The 16,243-nt window shown below is 40.5% G+C and overlaps 1 protein-coding gene across 1 annotated transcript; it reads left to right on the forward strand.

Annotated features, from left to right (window-relative positions):
• Window positions 1–1,023: 1,023 nt before the first annotated feature.
• On the forward strand, window positions 1,024–12,957 carry ATP6V1G3 (ATPase, H+ transporting, lysosomal 13kDa, V1 subunit G3). Its single transcript, XM_009587288.1, has 3 exons — window positions 1,024–1,105; window positions 9,514–9,590; window positions 12,784–12,957. Exons 1-3 carry the CDS (start codon window positions 1,024–1,026, stop codon window positions 12,955–12,957), a joined length of 333 nt encoding a protein of 110 aa, XP_009585583.1.
• The last annotated feature ends 3,286 nt before the right edge of the window (window positions 12,958–16,243 follow it).

Raw genomic sequence — 16,243 nt, forward strand, 5'->3', positions numbered from 1 at the left:
ATATATATAAAAAATTGCAGCCAGAAAAACGCATTTACATCAGAAGGTGATCTCTGGTCCTGACACAACTGTGTCAGAAGAACTTGCAATAAATATGCTTTTCTCATGCTATGAAGTATTTTAAAAAAATCTATTTTAATTATGCATCTTGACATGTCCCCCTCCTGTGCAATGGCCAAAGTACCTTTGACAATGGGATTTGTGTGGTTTTTTGTAAGGATTCAAAATATGAATGTGCTGCTTATTCATGCAGTAGCTCACAAGACACACTTTCCTACCGTAGGGAATGGGATGTGCATCTACAGCCATGCTCATACGTTCGTTTGACTGTTGTGTGTGTTAGTAGGACTTGAAAGTAAGACCTAGACCACCAGTCATACCTTCCCAGAGTCTGTACCTTAGAGCTAATCCCACAGCTTCCCACCACAGCACTCATTTCCCTCGTGGCAGATTAAAACACAGAGCACATCTCAGCCACCACATGCTTAGTTTTAAAGTGAAAAAAACTCTAACGAATAATGTTACAAAGCCTACAACCAGTTCACTGTGTTCAATCAGAACTATTTGTTGATTAAGTCCAATTCTTCACATTCATAGGAAGTTTTATTAAAAAGAATTTCCAAGAAACTATTTTTTGTTTCCTCAGTTCCTCTGACAAGATTAACTATATTCTGCTTCAGCAATAGAAGATTAAAAAAAAAAAAAAAATATTCCCCACTAAACTACAAGCCACTTGGAGTGCTCTTCTCTTCTTTTCCCAATGTGTTAATCAGACACTTCAGCTTTTCGGTGACCCTGAGGAGGGGAGAACATTCCTTTCAACCTCATTGCTGTGTTTTTCTGATTACACTAGCAGGCCTTTTTGCCCAGCAGCAATCCAGGCAGAGCCGGCTGGTTTGGCGCAATCTGGAAGGCTGTTGTAATAACAGACACAAAAAAAAAATCCAAGGAAGAGCCTGGCGGCTGTATAAAACTCTCTCAGAGCTCCAGTCCTGCAGAAGTGCACTGGCCTCAGCAATCAGCATGACCAGCCAGTCCCAGGGAATCCAGCAGCTTCTGCAGGCAGAAAAACGTGCCAAGGACAAACTGGAGGAAGCCAAAAAAAGTGAGTAGCTGGCCTGGTTTTACTGTAGTTTTCTACTGTAAGTTCTTCAGAATTACAGTGGCTCACAGAAAAACAACATTATTTCATCTGTATACATCACAGCTGTGCTGCTCCTATTCTTTCTTCTCACTGGCATTAGTGCTGTGCCTTGACAGCAGTCAGGCATTTAACAAAACCTGAACATTCGGAGTTTGCTTAAAATCCTGCATGCACTTGTGTGCTTGTGTGTGTGCACACGCACATGCCTTATTACATTAAACAAGGCTTTCTTTGTTATATTCGTCCTGTCAGCTAGATTTATTCTTGCTTTATCTCAATGCCAATAATGTCATTACAGCCTTCCTTAGGTATTTAAACTAGAAGCCTACATGCCTGTGGCTGCCAGCTCTGGAGAACCAGACTCCAAACTCTCTATTTCTTTTTATAGGTCTTGTATACATTTTTCAGTGTTCTTCTTTACTTACGAAATCTAGTAACTTGCCTTCTAATCTCAGCTGGGCTTCAAAAAAATTATATTAAAACAAAGGGAGACTTCAGCACAAGGATAGTAATGAAAGTCACAGTACAATCACAAGATCTGTCAGTACTGTGATAGGTCATTCCTGTAATTCTTATTACATGGTACAGGCAATCAGCAAGTGATTAAATGTTCAATTTAAAATAAACATCTTGTTTGCTGAATGCCTAAATGCCCAGGGCAAAGCATGTGTAGATATCCAATAATAATAAATTCATATATTTTTATTCTTGTCAAATATAAGCAAAAAAGTAATAATAACAAACATAAAAATGAAGGTATCTGTAGAATAATTTCAATCAAAGAAATAATTCTCCTGTCAGTCTTTCCATTATGTTTTTCCTTCATTTTCTGCATTCATCTCCCAGTGATTTAATGCAAAATATGGTAACCTTATTCTCCTGAACGTAGGTACCAACCACATGAGTCACTGACCTGCATTAGCAGTGAAACATTAACACTGTTTCATGGCGTTATCTTATTTAGAAACCAGCAGTAGGAAACAACGTTGTCCTGCAGGACTCATCTAAAATGCATGAAGATGATGTCATGTGCTGCAGGAGTGTGATCAAGGAATATATTTTGTTTTCCATGGAGAAATAGAAGCTAAACAAAAATAATTTGTGTAGTTCCTATATCCCTTCTACACAGAATTCAGCATTGCTCTGTGTTCATTAATTATTATTATGCAACATGTTAATTTGTACAACAGCACACAGAAAATAAGTAGGAAGGCAATACCCCTTCCCTGAGCACCCAGCCACTGTCTGTGCCTTGCAGAAGCCATGGGGGGCAGGGGAAAAGGTATCTCCCATCTTCATAAAAGAGAAGGCTCACAAAAAGGTGTTTGGGGTTGCTGCTCCCAGCCTGAAATCAAGGAATAATTAAGTGATTCAACCCTTATATAGCCAAACGAGGTGCTCTCAGTGGGATGGTTCTTCCCTTCTCACGTAGGGCAGAGGAAACGCACTGTTCCCTAGAGCAAGAAGCAAGAAAGCATATGACCTGGAAAGGCACAGCCCTCAGTGTGGGGAGTGGGGGCTTGGTCTGAACACAGGCGGCAGAATCAGGCCTTTAGCTATGATAGCTTGATGTTGATTACCCTTTACTTTTGGTTTTGATTTTTTTCTTTTCATTTGGTTTGCTTTTGTTTTTAAAACCATAAAAGTCAGATTGGCTTTTTCTAAAACAGCTAGTTAAAAAGAAGTTTCATAAATTAAGAAACTCAAAAAACCAAAAAGCTTCATTATAACATAAAAGTAATGACCGAAGGCAAGTGTCTTGCAGAATCCAGACATGGTTACAGGTGCATTTACTCTGCAAAGAACACGCTCCCCTGTCATCACCTCAGCCCCACACAGCATGCTTGTGATAAGCACGGGGCTTCTTACAGATAAAGCATCTTCCAGACATGTCAAGTCAGAAACTTGACTTAAACCACTGCCTACACCTACCAGTGTATTAGTGTTGAGGTAGGAGTTATTCAGCAGCTACAGAAGAACAGCTATTAAAAATTTTGCTATCAGTAAAAATAGTTAGAGTAAAAATATTTCATTAGTATGAGTTTCTTCACTATTACTTTTAAAGCCAAACATTTTTTTGCCTTTATAAAAATTATGAAGGAAAGTAAAAATTTCTCATACATAAAAATCTGAGGGGGGAAAAAAGGAAAAAGAAAAAGAAAAAGATGGGAGTGGGGTAAAGAAGAGAGCGCCAGACTCTTTCCAGTGGTATCCATTGAAAGGGCAAGAGACAACAGCATAAATTTAAACATAAGAAAACAACTCTCTGACTGTGAGGAAGGTCAAACCCAGGAACAGGCTGCCCAGAGAGGCTGTGGAGTCTCTATCCCGAGACATTCAAAACCCACTGGATGTGGCCCCGATGAAGCTGCCCTTGCCGAGCCTGCTCTGAGCAGGGGGTTGGAGCAGACCCCGGGGCCCCTTCCAGCCTCAGCAGCTCTGTGCAATCCCGCAAACAACCTCAAGCAGTTCTAAGAGATTTTATTCCTAGGTATAGCAGATCAAGGGCAGAAAGTTGAAATAACTGCTGACGTGGCATATTCACCTATAGCCTAAAGACTTTGGTGGACCCTTTTGTTCATGTTCATAGAAACTGCCAACAGTTTCTACTAGGGTGTGAACAGCAAAGCTCTTGTGAATTTTAGATCTCATGGATCACACGAGCAAGGTCAGGCCGTAATGTTTCTGATTCAGGTTTTTCTAAGGACTACTCCACCCTGGATTTTGTGCTAAACCAAGCATTATAGCTAATCTAACAGAATAATTATACCTAGAAAGTCATTATTCTATTCAACATTACAATAGGTTTGCAGTGAAGCTACAAAATAAAAAATTAAAAATTTCCACGTTGTCCTTAATTTCAGTATTTTTCATAGCAATATCACTATACCACCTTAGATACCCAGCTATACCTGCGTAACTTAAATATTGTGGGACAAGGACAAAAGAGATTCTTTTTGTGCCAAATCCGGTTATGCCAAGTCAGAATAACTCAAGTAGTCTCTTCCCCAGAGTGATTCTGCAGTTAGATCAGCATAAAGGATTGCGTAGATTGTCTCTGAGCGTAAAAGCCAAGGTAAAAGGAAACACACGAAAAGCAACCAATATATCCGGTGCAAACAGTTAACCTGTGCACACACAATTCAGACAAACAAGGCGAGGACATGCTGCCTCAGCCCAGGAAACACCAGCCCAGATTCACCTGGTACCAGTTCAGATCAGCACCTCCTGCTCGGGGCCTGGCACTCTGCAGATCTGGGCTGCAAGTGAAAGCAATGAACCTGTCCAGTGAGTGCTGATGCAGTCCCGTCCCTGCTAAACTGTACATATGACCTCCTTTGTCACCACAAACAGCCATTGCACACCACCACTATACGAATGAGTCCGACTATTCTATTTACATTGTAACGCGAGAAGAACGAAAGGCAGATCGTTCACGGGACACAACCAGGAAAAGCCATTTTCAAGGAAATGTGATTAGCAAAACTACCCTTATGCAAACCCTTCAGTGTTTACAGTTGATACTCACATAACCAGATCAAAATGTAGTGTGAACACACATAATATTGTATATAAATAGCTAAAGCGCCTAGTTTTTGCTGACATATGTGCAGCTGTTTGTAACGCAAAATCCACTTTGGATAACTGAAAAATTAGCAAATAAATAGAATTATATTTATAGACAAGAAGCAAAGCAAAAATACAGTGCTAAAGCTCCTCTGTACATGCTTTTCATACTTCTTGCTCGATACCCTTTATCCTGGCTTGCAGTATCTTTACCGTATGATTGGCTGTCATTTATACCTGACAAATTATTAATAGTTTCTTAGTAAATACACACATACAAGGCTGAAACTATTAAATTGATTAAACACAAACCAAAACAGTCTGCAATCCTTTGGTCTTTCATACACAGCACTGCTTTATCTATCATTCTTGCTTTAAGCATAATTTGGATCCCAGAAATAACTGAGCATTGTCAGAGCCAAGACATCAATTCCTGAAAATCCTTTTGGGTAAAACACGGGAAACAAATGTGTCATCAACACTGGGTTTAGCAAAACTTGTTTTCCTATAGATTTTTATATCTTGGCTTGAATTTCTAGTGCCTAATAAAATGAAAACTCAGATGAAAGATTTCAGGAAATCAGATTAAAAACAAATGTTAATCAAAATAAGATACCGTAAACAGAATTATACCCATGGCGCTCTCTTGGATAATATCCAGGACATATTTTATCTACTGAAAAAGCTACACATACTGCTCAGCTGCTTTTATTGTATTTTATTAAAAGTGCAAAATAGTCTTCTCAAAAATGAGCATCCCTAAATCCCATTTTGCAGACAATTTATCACTCTTGAAGATGACTGAAATGGTCCTACTTAAAGCAAATAGGATTCATTTTTGGCAACTTCTTCATATGACATGATTTCTATGCAGAAATTCAGCTAGAAACCTAGATGATATGTTTGAAAACAGAAAGCCAATTTTAGCATGGCAGTTTTTGGAAAGTAAGATAACTTAGTGTTTGAGCAAATTACAATGCAACATTTTTGCTTTCTACTGTCTTTTTCTTGCAAGATCTAAAAACCCCCAACAACCTAAAAAACCTCACCAGTTCTTTTGGCTCTAATCAGATCTAGGTACTTCATGAACATCACAGAAATACCTAGAAAGAAGAATACAACATTTCTCCATGCTAATAATGCCTTCCCAAGGTTAGGTAAGAAAATCTAATACAGGGCTGACTTGTTACAGAAAGGTAGTTAAGATCTGGCCGATTTAACATGATGCCTAGAAATTTATAGGCTGTCAGCTACCGTAATCATGGACAACAGTGGACAAGGAAACCAGGCATAGCACAGCTGCTTTGTTGCTCCCCATCTTCAAGGGTGGGAAGGAGGGACAAAGGGACAGCGACACAGCATGCCCTTTGAGGCAAAAGTCCCTTCAAACTTGGAGCTTTCTGTACCTCACCTTTATGATCCTAGAGGAAATGTCGTAGGGACAGGTTAGTTTGCCCACCTCCTTTATTTCTTGCCGTCTTTTTGCATGATCTTGGCTGAATTTCAATGCTCTGCCACCCTTCAGTGTGTAAGGTTTGATTTCAGCTTGGCTGTGCTCTGCAGAGAATCCCATCCAGAAGATCAGCAAGACTTTGAAAAGGCAATCCCGTATTGCACAACTAAGGTAGCAGACAAGTGGTTAATAACAGACTGATTAATTAATTTTGGTTTGTCTCTAGTGAAACAGCAGGTTAAGCTCTAGTTTCTGCTTAACTTAATCAGGTGCAGCATATGCACTATCGCATATGTTGGCAGTTGCCGATTCTGTCCACAACGTTGTTGAACTAGCAGTAATTTACTCACAGCTTTTCCACTTAATTAAATAGGAAGCAGCAGGTTCCTGCTGTGCCAATCCTAAAGGCATCATGGAAAAATGAAATGGCTGCCACCCTACAGTGACACCCTATGTATTGTGCTTACTCCAGTGCACTGTCAAGAGCTGACATGTATGTATGTATATATATACTTTTTGGTTCGCTAGCTACATTGTCAGAGGCAAATGAACTGTTGTTTTACAGTTAATCTCTTTCCATTTTGTGCATTTTAAGAGGATTTATTTATCTATCCGGTGGCCAAATATGCAACATATTTACTACAGATGGCCCCCCAGATGGAATTTGAAATTAAAATCCCACCAATTTTGAAATAATTTAATTTGCTCTAGAGATCCAGTTCCTCAGCTGGTGAAATTGGCAGAGCTTCATTGTAGTCACTCCCCCGACTTCCAGCTCCAGAGAATCACCCCCCGGCTCCACTCCTAGAGGAAAACTCTATAAAAGGCTGATCAGCTCCAAATTTGGGGAGAAGAATAAGGGAAACTTCAAAATACAGACCTAAACCTGGTTCCAAATTTTGTTGTCCAGACTGATGTCAGGCTCTCACAGAAATCTGTCAGTTCACACGTACTGGTCCCAAGACTTCATACAGCGAGTGGCAGAAGCTGAGGGAATTGGCCCTTATCAAACAGATACAAACTCTGGCAAAGTACATGTTAGGTTTTAAACTGCCTCTCTGCCCCTTTGTACATAAGCACAGTGCCTCGGTGGCAGAAGGACTCAGAAAGACAATTAACTGCACAAGAGAGCATTGCACTGATGAACTGAGAGTCAGCAAAGCTACCAAGGTCCTCACCAGGTTGCTCCTTCCTGTAAAAAGGCTTTATACAATCACGGAATAAGCACACCCACAAAATCAAGCAGTCCAGGAATCAAGACTTTAACAGGAAATTCACATTTCAGGCATCTCTCTGCTTCTACTCACCCATCTGCAGATAACGACTTCAGAAGGAGCCATCAACTGGGCAAATAATATACTGCTGGATCTGGCATTTTACCCAGGCTTTTGTTGAATCTCAGATGTATCAAAAACAACAGTCCTCCTCCCAAGATTCAGCTTCCTCATTGTGCCATGCTCAGTGGAAGCAGATTGTGCTATGCCACACCTGATAAGGCTTCAGAAGCCCAGCACAGATGTAACCAATCCAGTGTAGCAGCCTGGAGAAAATAAATCAGAAATACTAATGCTCATCTTTCTAGCCTAGTTGGAGAGTGTTCCTTAGGATTTCAGAAAAGGTACTGTTTTCAACTTTCGTGCTTGAATTGAAAGATTTGGGGGAAAAAACCAAACAAACACAACTTACAAAAGTATTCATATTGCTCAGTGATGTTAAGTAGGTGGTTACAATAAGTAAATAAATAAATGGATGTTTCATGCATCAGATCAAGATGCCTTTTTCAGTTGCCTAGCCTCCACACTCTCATTTTTGTGATATCCTAATTTTAACAACTAAGCAATAGCTTTTTCAGCTATTGAAGACATTTCTCCCATTAAAAAAAGGGAGCAAGCTTGTCCCCTCCCAATCCTAAAATTCTAGCTGTGCAGCAGAAAGGGACCCCAAAAATCAGCATCAGCCCTGGTGTCTCAAATATAAAATATCAAGTTTCAATGCAAGACGTTTATGGCCCCATCAGTTAGAAAGTGACTTTTTCCTCACAAATTAGAGTAGCAGAGTCCTGTGGAGGTCCATGCAACTTTACCAACTTTATACAAAACAGGCAGGCAGAGATGCATCACCGTGGGGTGGTTATGACATGTTCAGTGTAAAAACTTAAGCTTCACGTAAAAACTTAAGCATCGCATTCCCATCAAACCTTTTACTCCTATCCTTTACTTAACATCCCTGCTAGACCCAGGAACTACATTATGCCCAGTCCTGCAATGACTTATGCGGGCTTGATTTGACAAACCCTTAGCATTTTACCCAAGACAAAGTAACTATTCACAGAGAACAAAATTAAGTATGTAAACAAGTCTGTTCAGGAAGAAGGCTCTAGTTTCCACTACAGCCTAAAATGCCATGTTTCAGATCACCCTCCTGTTTAAAATGAGAAGGAAAAAAAAGACTTCTTAATCACTTTCAGATTTTCCATGCATTGGTAGAGAATACCATTGACCTCCTTTTTCTCTTAATCATTCACTTCTGCATTTAACAAATGTTAGGGGAAAAGGGTGGGGGAGAAGAGGACAAAGCCTGAAGGTTGCAACTCAGTTTGGTAGTGGTTAAGACATATCTCGCTGTAGTTTGGAAATCTGCCAGCTCTAAGCAGAATCCAGTTGGTGTGGGATGAAGGGATGCTGGCAACCAATCAATACGGCAAATCTTACAGAATAACGTCTTTTCCCATCAGTGACAACTAAAATCTGTTATCTGGCTGCTACTATTGCTGATGAAGGAAAGATAGATATTTATTTAAACACCAAGCTGTGATTAAAAAAAAAAAGCATTTGTGTTATGAGAAAATGTGTAGTTGCAAAAAGACTTCTGTTGTTAGCAAACCAACAAGCTTTTCATCTGATGCGTGCTTTCGCACAGGGAGTTGGTCTTTGAAGATGGGTACTTGTGTGACTGGCTTTCAATCAAAAAGCACCCTACCTAAATCACTTCAGCTCTTCTGACATTCTTGTGCAAAAAAAGCTGCTGTTGACTTTGCTCGAAGCTTTGTCGTTTTACTGTGCCATGTAAAATACCTCTGACTTAAAGAGATTCATCTTTTGGGATACAGTGACCAGTGTGAAGTAAATCCCTGTTTCTTCCCCCATTAGGAAAGGGCTTTCAATCAAAAAGCACCCTACCTAAATCACTTCAGCTCTTCTGACATTCTTGTGCAAAAAAAGCTGCTGTTGACTTTGCTCGAAGCTTTGTCGTTTTACTGTGCCATGTAAAATACCTCTGACTTAAAGAGATTCATCTTTTGGGATACAGTGACCAGTGTGAAGTAAATCCCTGTTTCTTCCCCCATTAGGAAAGGGAAAAGCCATAGCCGAGATAGACCACTACCGGTTACAGAGGGAGAAGGAATTTCGGAACAAGCAAACAAATGTAAGTAAAAAACCTGCATATGTTCTTTTGTAGTCAATCTGCTCAATGGTAAAACAAATTGCTTCCAACAGTGTTACATGGAGACTTCTGCAAACCAACATGCTCATACTGATTAAACAGAGAGATGTCACCTGTGCCATGTATATGCTTCATTTTGACTTCTTCACAGGCTTTGAATGCATTTGTAGAAGGCATTGTGGACTTTCACCACTAAAATTGTCCAGATTCTGTATTTGGTTCATGCTTGTCCTTTGAAGACGTATCTCCCTTAAGGAAAAATACCTTTGGGTCTTCTTTCTTTGACTCCAGACAGACCTCATTCCTGTCTTGAAACTGGAGGCTTCAGTAAGGTGGACGTTTCAGTAAAAACAAAGATTTAAAATCTTTCTATTTCTGTTCCACTGTAGCTGACTTTTTTGACTGCATACAGGACTGCATCTTTGATGAACTGAAATCACCAAAACTTTGGAGTTTTTCACTATGTTTTCATAGTAAAAGTGGTCTGACTGATATTTTCATATCCAAATTATAGTAAATTGTATACTTTTATGCCATCTTGCAGTTCTCTAGTATTCTAGTAAAGGTAAGGAAACTACATGTGCAAAAGCAGCCACAAAAAAAGCCAAAGAGGTCAAATAAAAATTGCTTTACAAACCTGTCATTTCAGTCACACTTCACATAAAACATTTTCCAGCAGAGATCACAAGCCTTAGGAACAGATATACACACAAGGTTTCTAACATACACTGCCAGCCCCCAGACACGCTGTCACACAGCCAGGCCAGGTGGAATTGTCTCATATGTACAATTTCAGATGTTTTCTACACTAAAATAAAGTAAAAACACCTCTAAAACTTGTTCACCTTTTCAGTCAAGCCACACTTCTTGGTTTACAACTGAAATAGCGGAAGAGAAAAGATGTTGCTTTGGTGCAAACTCAATTTTTTCATCACAAACAAAATTAAAGCTGCAGGGAAAGGCCACTGTTTGTCAACTGAACATTTCACACGAGCAGGACAGAGCACATATTGCTCCTCAAATGACAGCATGTTGTACAAGATCATTGCAGTGCTCCTTCACGTTCCCTGACCCCATTATGTCGAACATTTATCTACCCAGACAAATGTCATCATTATTAACCTGTGCCTGGCAGGCAGTCAGGAGTTCCAGCTAAGCCAGTGCAGAGGGAAGTCTGATGACCAGCTCAGTTTACTGGCTCAGGTATTTGGACACAAGTATTTTTAATTCTTTGTCGCAGTCTCACTTAATGCTATTCCTCCTTTTACTTCGTGTTGCTGTATCCAAACTGGGATAAATTTTCTCATACTATGAGATGTTCCACATCAGTCCAGAATGAACAACAGCAGCAACAGAAAATAACGATTAATTTGAGGTTAGAGTGATAATACGCAAGATCTTTTTTCAAAACATACAAAATTTAAGCCCGGATCTCAAACCAATTTTGCTAATGCTCACGGTGTTTGTACTCAGGGTCTGAGATCACCGAACTCTGGAGATGGGCAGCCTAGTTCTGAATTTTGTGGCTTCCAAGTCAATGCAACATTTTAGCGACTTTGGAATGATGCTAGCATAAAAACAGTACAGGCAAGATAAGGGACAGACCTTCAAGGTCAACAGAAGTCATAGACTAAGCAGAGCATTGTCTGCATTCTGACAAGAAAAAGGTCTTCAAATTCAGAAGCAGAAAAAGGGAAAAAAAAATATGTAGAAGAGTAAGAATCAACTGTCTCAAGTTACAGTATTAGCATGAACTGAGAGAGCAGGTTCCCAGTCTACAGAGGCTCTTCTTAAAATTATAATACTTTTTCTTGAGGTTTTTCAAAAGTATTTAGTAGCTGGATAACATGCAACCATCTGGGATCTCTAGAAAGTTATTTTTCCCAGTGGAAAAAATCAGCTTCATAAATCTGGTCTAAGCTGTACAATCTTTCCCACATGAGACCCTTACAACTTGTCTAAAAGCCAAAAAAGCCAGCTAAAAATAGTTACTATAGAAAACTATAATCTTTTCCCGATATTTACAATTATGTCTACATCCTGTATTTCTTCCAAATCAGAAAGTGTTTTACATCTGGATTACGGACAAACTTCTTACTACGTTGCCAGGTACTGATAAATAGAATTGCAAAGGTGATTTGTGCAAAAGATCTTAACTCAGATGCTTTTCTTTCTTTTAAGGACTAAGTTGGGCTGAAATCACATGGAAAATAAAGCTAATGACTCCACCCTTGTTTCTGGTCATCCTCTAGGTATCCCACTAACATCACAGGTTAGCTTCAGCTGCTAGTCCACCCCAGAGAACCATGGCAGGAAAAAGAAGAATATGTTACTTATCCCTTTCTTACTCTGTCAGCCTGCAGAAATGTCTTCTGCTCTCCCCCATGGAATTTTTTAGCTGGAAACCAATTTCTCTGCCGCTATCTGAAGGACTTTTCCATAGGGGAAGAATGCAAGGGATGTTGGGGCAGTGGGGGAGGAGAGAGCAAAGTCATGGATTTGGAATGTGCGCATCTGTTTATAACATAACCTTGCTAAAATGTTCAGTGAGTCTAGAGTCAATTAAATTCTAAGCGAATGTCCTGATATTAACTGTGCCAGAAGCTGTCTGGTATTTCTCCAGATAAGAAAATGTAACATTAAAAGACCTTGTCTGAGGCCTGTTGAGGGTTATACATCACTAACTGCTGAAGACATTTCAAGTACTCTGAAACCGTAATTATGCATTGTCAGGAAGGCTTTCCCATGTTTTGCTCCTGAGCTGCGCTCACGTTCATTCTCAGTGAGGCCAAACGAAGCACACTGGTGATAGAACTTAGTTGACCAGTCATTAAAATAGAGGCCAAACGAAGCACACTGGTGATAGAACTTAGTTGACCAGTCATTAAAATAGAAAACAAATTAAAATGAGCGATATAAGAGACAAAACATGTACAATGTTGTTCCCACAGTGAGCTGGGCAACTTTCATTACATGGGGAGATTCCCATTGCTAATGAGCACATGAAAGAGTTCCCCTTAATCCTGTTTTTATGCGTACAGTTCAACCTAGATCATACCCTTACTGTTAGGAAGCAGTGTGACATGTTTGCATTATGTTTATGCTAGATGATGAAATACAATAAACATAGTCATATATAACCTTTTATTTTGCTCAGAGGACTTCTGCTTTTCAGGTAATGGGCTCCCAAGGTAACCTCTCTGCTAAAATAGAAGAGCAAACAACAGAAACCGTCCGAAATCTCACTAGCAGCTACCACAAGAACATGGAGAGCATGATGAAAAAGCTTTTGAGCACGATATATGACATCAACCCTGAAGTTCACCCAAACTTCAGACACACAGTTTAAGATCCATTGATGTGCTGGGGAAGGATGTTTGTAAAAAGTAGCCTTCTTTCTTGATAAGAATAAATATTTCCTCATTTATTGTTTCTGTATGTGTGAGACAAGAAGAACACTAAAGCCAAAAGCACACAGTTCCACATAAGCTTTTGACGTGACAAGAATTACACAGGGTTTCACAAGCGGTTTTTGGAGTTTCCTGTTGGTAGCTAAGCCCCTGTCATTTAGACGGGGGCAAGTCAACAACAGCACAATAAATGATTATTTGACACCAGCAGCTTTTCAGTGGGAGTCTTTATTCCTTTTCTCTTATAAAATGTTCTGTACTAGGATGCGGTGTTGCATAAAGTCTGTTTATCCCAATCATTATTATACTTCAAGTCACGCGACATAGAATATCACAAAAACTTAAAATAAAGCATTTATGTTTTTCTTGTGACACAAGGAGTGGTCAGGTTATGGAACATATAGGAACTCTGTAGCTTTTGGTCAAAAAGAATAGGTCAAAACATTTTCAATTTTTGTATGCTAGTTTAAAGCAAAATATAGCTGACTTGTACAGAATTATGTTCAAAAGCCGTACTCAAAGTATTGTCCTGTTGTTTAACTACACCACAAACTCTACATAGCTTTGTTAAGTCTGAAAAATGAGAGCAGGAGTAATCATTATTTACAAAATTGCTTTGGTTCATGGTGCAGACTAGCACATCCATCATTACCTATACAGTCACACCGAAAGCACAGGAATCCATGAGCTCAAACTCTACACCAGTTACACTAAATGGTTCTTTAATCCACAGGTTGTTCACAGAAATCACGTCAGTTAGAGCTCACTTCTGTTACCCTAAGCGACCCTGAGTAATACTTCCCTCTGCAATGGCACAGATTTCCCTTGGAATAAATTCTACAGAAGTTAGGAAAATACAATATGATCTGGAGCTTTCAAGGTGAAGCCCATTAAATCTGATGGGAGGCTGATGGGAGGCACTGATGAAGTGGGGGTCTGGCACACACCTGCATCATGAACCCCCTTAATGCCTTGTCTCCACTACAAAATTACACTGAATTAGAAAAGAAGCTTGAGAAATTGCAATGACTAGCAAACAATAGCCATGATTTTCAGTCCACGTAGACACGGACAAATCATTTCAATTTCACAGCAGCTAGTCATAGGCAATCTCCTGTTCCAGCGAGGTTTACACAGCTGACATGCTGTCATGTGTAAAATGACCGTAAAGCTGTAGTCAACTTAACGTCAGCAAACATGACTCCTCAAGGCTGTGCCTGGATGCTACATAATCTCCAAGCCCTGATTGTTACAGTCTCCTGTGCTCGATTATATTCTCTGGGGACGCAAGGATGCCGAGGAATGGGAAAGAGACTAGAAATCCTATTGACATCAGCTGAAAGGCTCATTTATTTAGGAGTGCTTTGAATCAAGTTGTGATAGGCTTTAATTTACTGATGGGATGAAGGAACTCCAGTCGCAGTCTACGCGCACAAGCTGACGCAGGCACCCTCCTGCACGAGCAGGGCAGCCGCATTGCCTCGCTGCCTAGGCGCACGTGCCTCCAGTTTGGGTCGTGGCTGCAGTCCCAGTCTAGTGCTCAACTGTGAAGCATATATTTTCTGTGAACTTAAACAGTCACCAAGGTGGACACTAATCTCTCACGAGAACTCACTGCAGTGTTCAGGACTGCTCTGCTTTCCCGTCTGGGCTGCGCCAGCACCCTTTCCACTGGTTATCACTTCTAAACATACAGAACTGTTGCAGGTGCACCTGCAGAACTAAAGCAATGGGGGTTCCGTTGCCAGCCGTATGGGATAACAATACACACCCCTGTACGGCAAGAGCAAAATTGCCACAGCGTAGTGGGCAGCAAGCTAGAAAAGCAACTTTTCAGGAGGCCAGCAACCCAGATTATGTGAAATAAAGCTTTGTCTTGCTGCATTGCCCCGCTTCTTTCTATGACATTCCCCCTTTCCCTCATTCTTGCCAAAATCTGTCTTCTGTCACCAACTGCTTCTCTTGCAAAGCTTCTGCCCTCCCTTCAAGGCTACTCTCTGCCCTTCTGGTCCTAATGGCCACAAACACTTCTCTTATTTAAATCTTCTTTAAAATACATTATCCCATGAATACACTCTCCTTGACAGAAACCCGAGCACATGGTGGGGGACAGTGGAAGTCACCGGCAGCGTGGACGAGGTGCAGATGTGCCATCTCTCACGCAGTGACACTGCACTGCCACCATGGCAATGACCTGCCTGTACCCTTGCTATCACCTGCATACTGAGATAGAAATTGGGTCTTTAAATACTCAAACTTTCTGAACGTGACTATTTTCTTGAACTGTGGCCAGAATGAAGAGCTACCTCTCATGAAAAGGGAATGAATTCGTTATGATTAGCTCTTTGATCTTGAGAGAGATAAATTTGAGAGCTTTGAGCACTCGGTGCATTTGCTCTCTTCTACGCCCATTCCAAGGGTGGTTATACCACCACTTTTAGCTGTACAGAGGTAAAGGCCAAATTAGACTTAACGTAATTTGGCAAGATACTGGGTTTTTTTAAATGAAGAGTGTAAAGTACCAGCTGCATCAATGGAATATTAAGGTGCCAAGAAAATGCCTGCTGAATTTACAAGTGCACAAAATATCTTGTATGTGACATTTGCATATTCAGGATAATGGCAAATAACCATTCCATTCAAAAGAAAAAGAAAGAATAGAAGCAAGAAGGTTTAATTTCAAAATACTCTCAAGTGTATAAAAAAGTAAAACTGCTTGCTCTGTACTAGCAGTTACCTACCAGGGATGATTACAAACGACTGGTTAGATCAGTCTTGAGCAAAACAAGCCCTCGAGGTTTAACCAATCAGTTCAATGATGTCTGTGAGGGCCCTGCCCAGACACTCCCTTCCCCCCAAGACGCGCTTCTCACCGTGACGCACCTTCCCAGCTTGTCCTCAGCCCGTCCCAGTCCCCAGGGAGGTGCCCAGTGCTGCCCTGGCTGCCAGGTCCTGCCCTGCCACCCCCTGGGGAGCATCCCCAGACCCCAGGGAGCCCCCAGCCCCCACAGTGCCCCGACACACTGTTCCCTAATAGGTACCAATGCAATTGCCAAATAAAATGGCAACATCTCACATATCACAACACAAGCAAATCTAAGAATAGAAAGCCACATATAGGTAGCATGCATGCCTTTGTAAATCTTTTTTTCATAAATACCTCTGAAATCGGGGTCTTAGCAAACATCTGAAGAGCTCCTGTGAAGGTTTACATCTCTCCAGCCA

The sequence above is a fragment of the Fulmarus glacialis genome, unplaced genomic scaffold (assembly GCF_000690835.1).
Source record: "Fulmarus glacialis isolate BGI_N327 unplaced genomic scaffold, ASM69083v1 scaffold42481, whole genome shotgun sequence".
NCBI classification, from domain to species: Eukaryota; Metazoa; Chordata; class Aves; order Procellariiformes; family Procellariidae; genus Fulmarus; species Fulmarus glacialis.

Coding starts and splice junctions, on each gene's coding strand:
- ATP6V1G3 (XM_009587288.1), top strand. CDS start 1,024: ATGACCAGCCAGTCCCAGGGAATCCAGCAGCTTCTGCAGGCAGAAAAA. Junction 1,106..9,513: donor ACTGGAGGAAGCCAAAAAAA/GTGAGTAGCTGG, acceptor TTCCCCCATTAG/GAAAGGGAAAAGCCATAGCC. Junction 9,591..12,783: donor TTCGGAACAAGCAAACAAAT/GTAAGTAAAAAA, acceptor TCTGCTTTTCAG/GTAATGGGCTCCCAAGGTAA.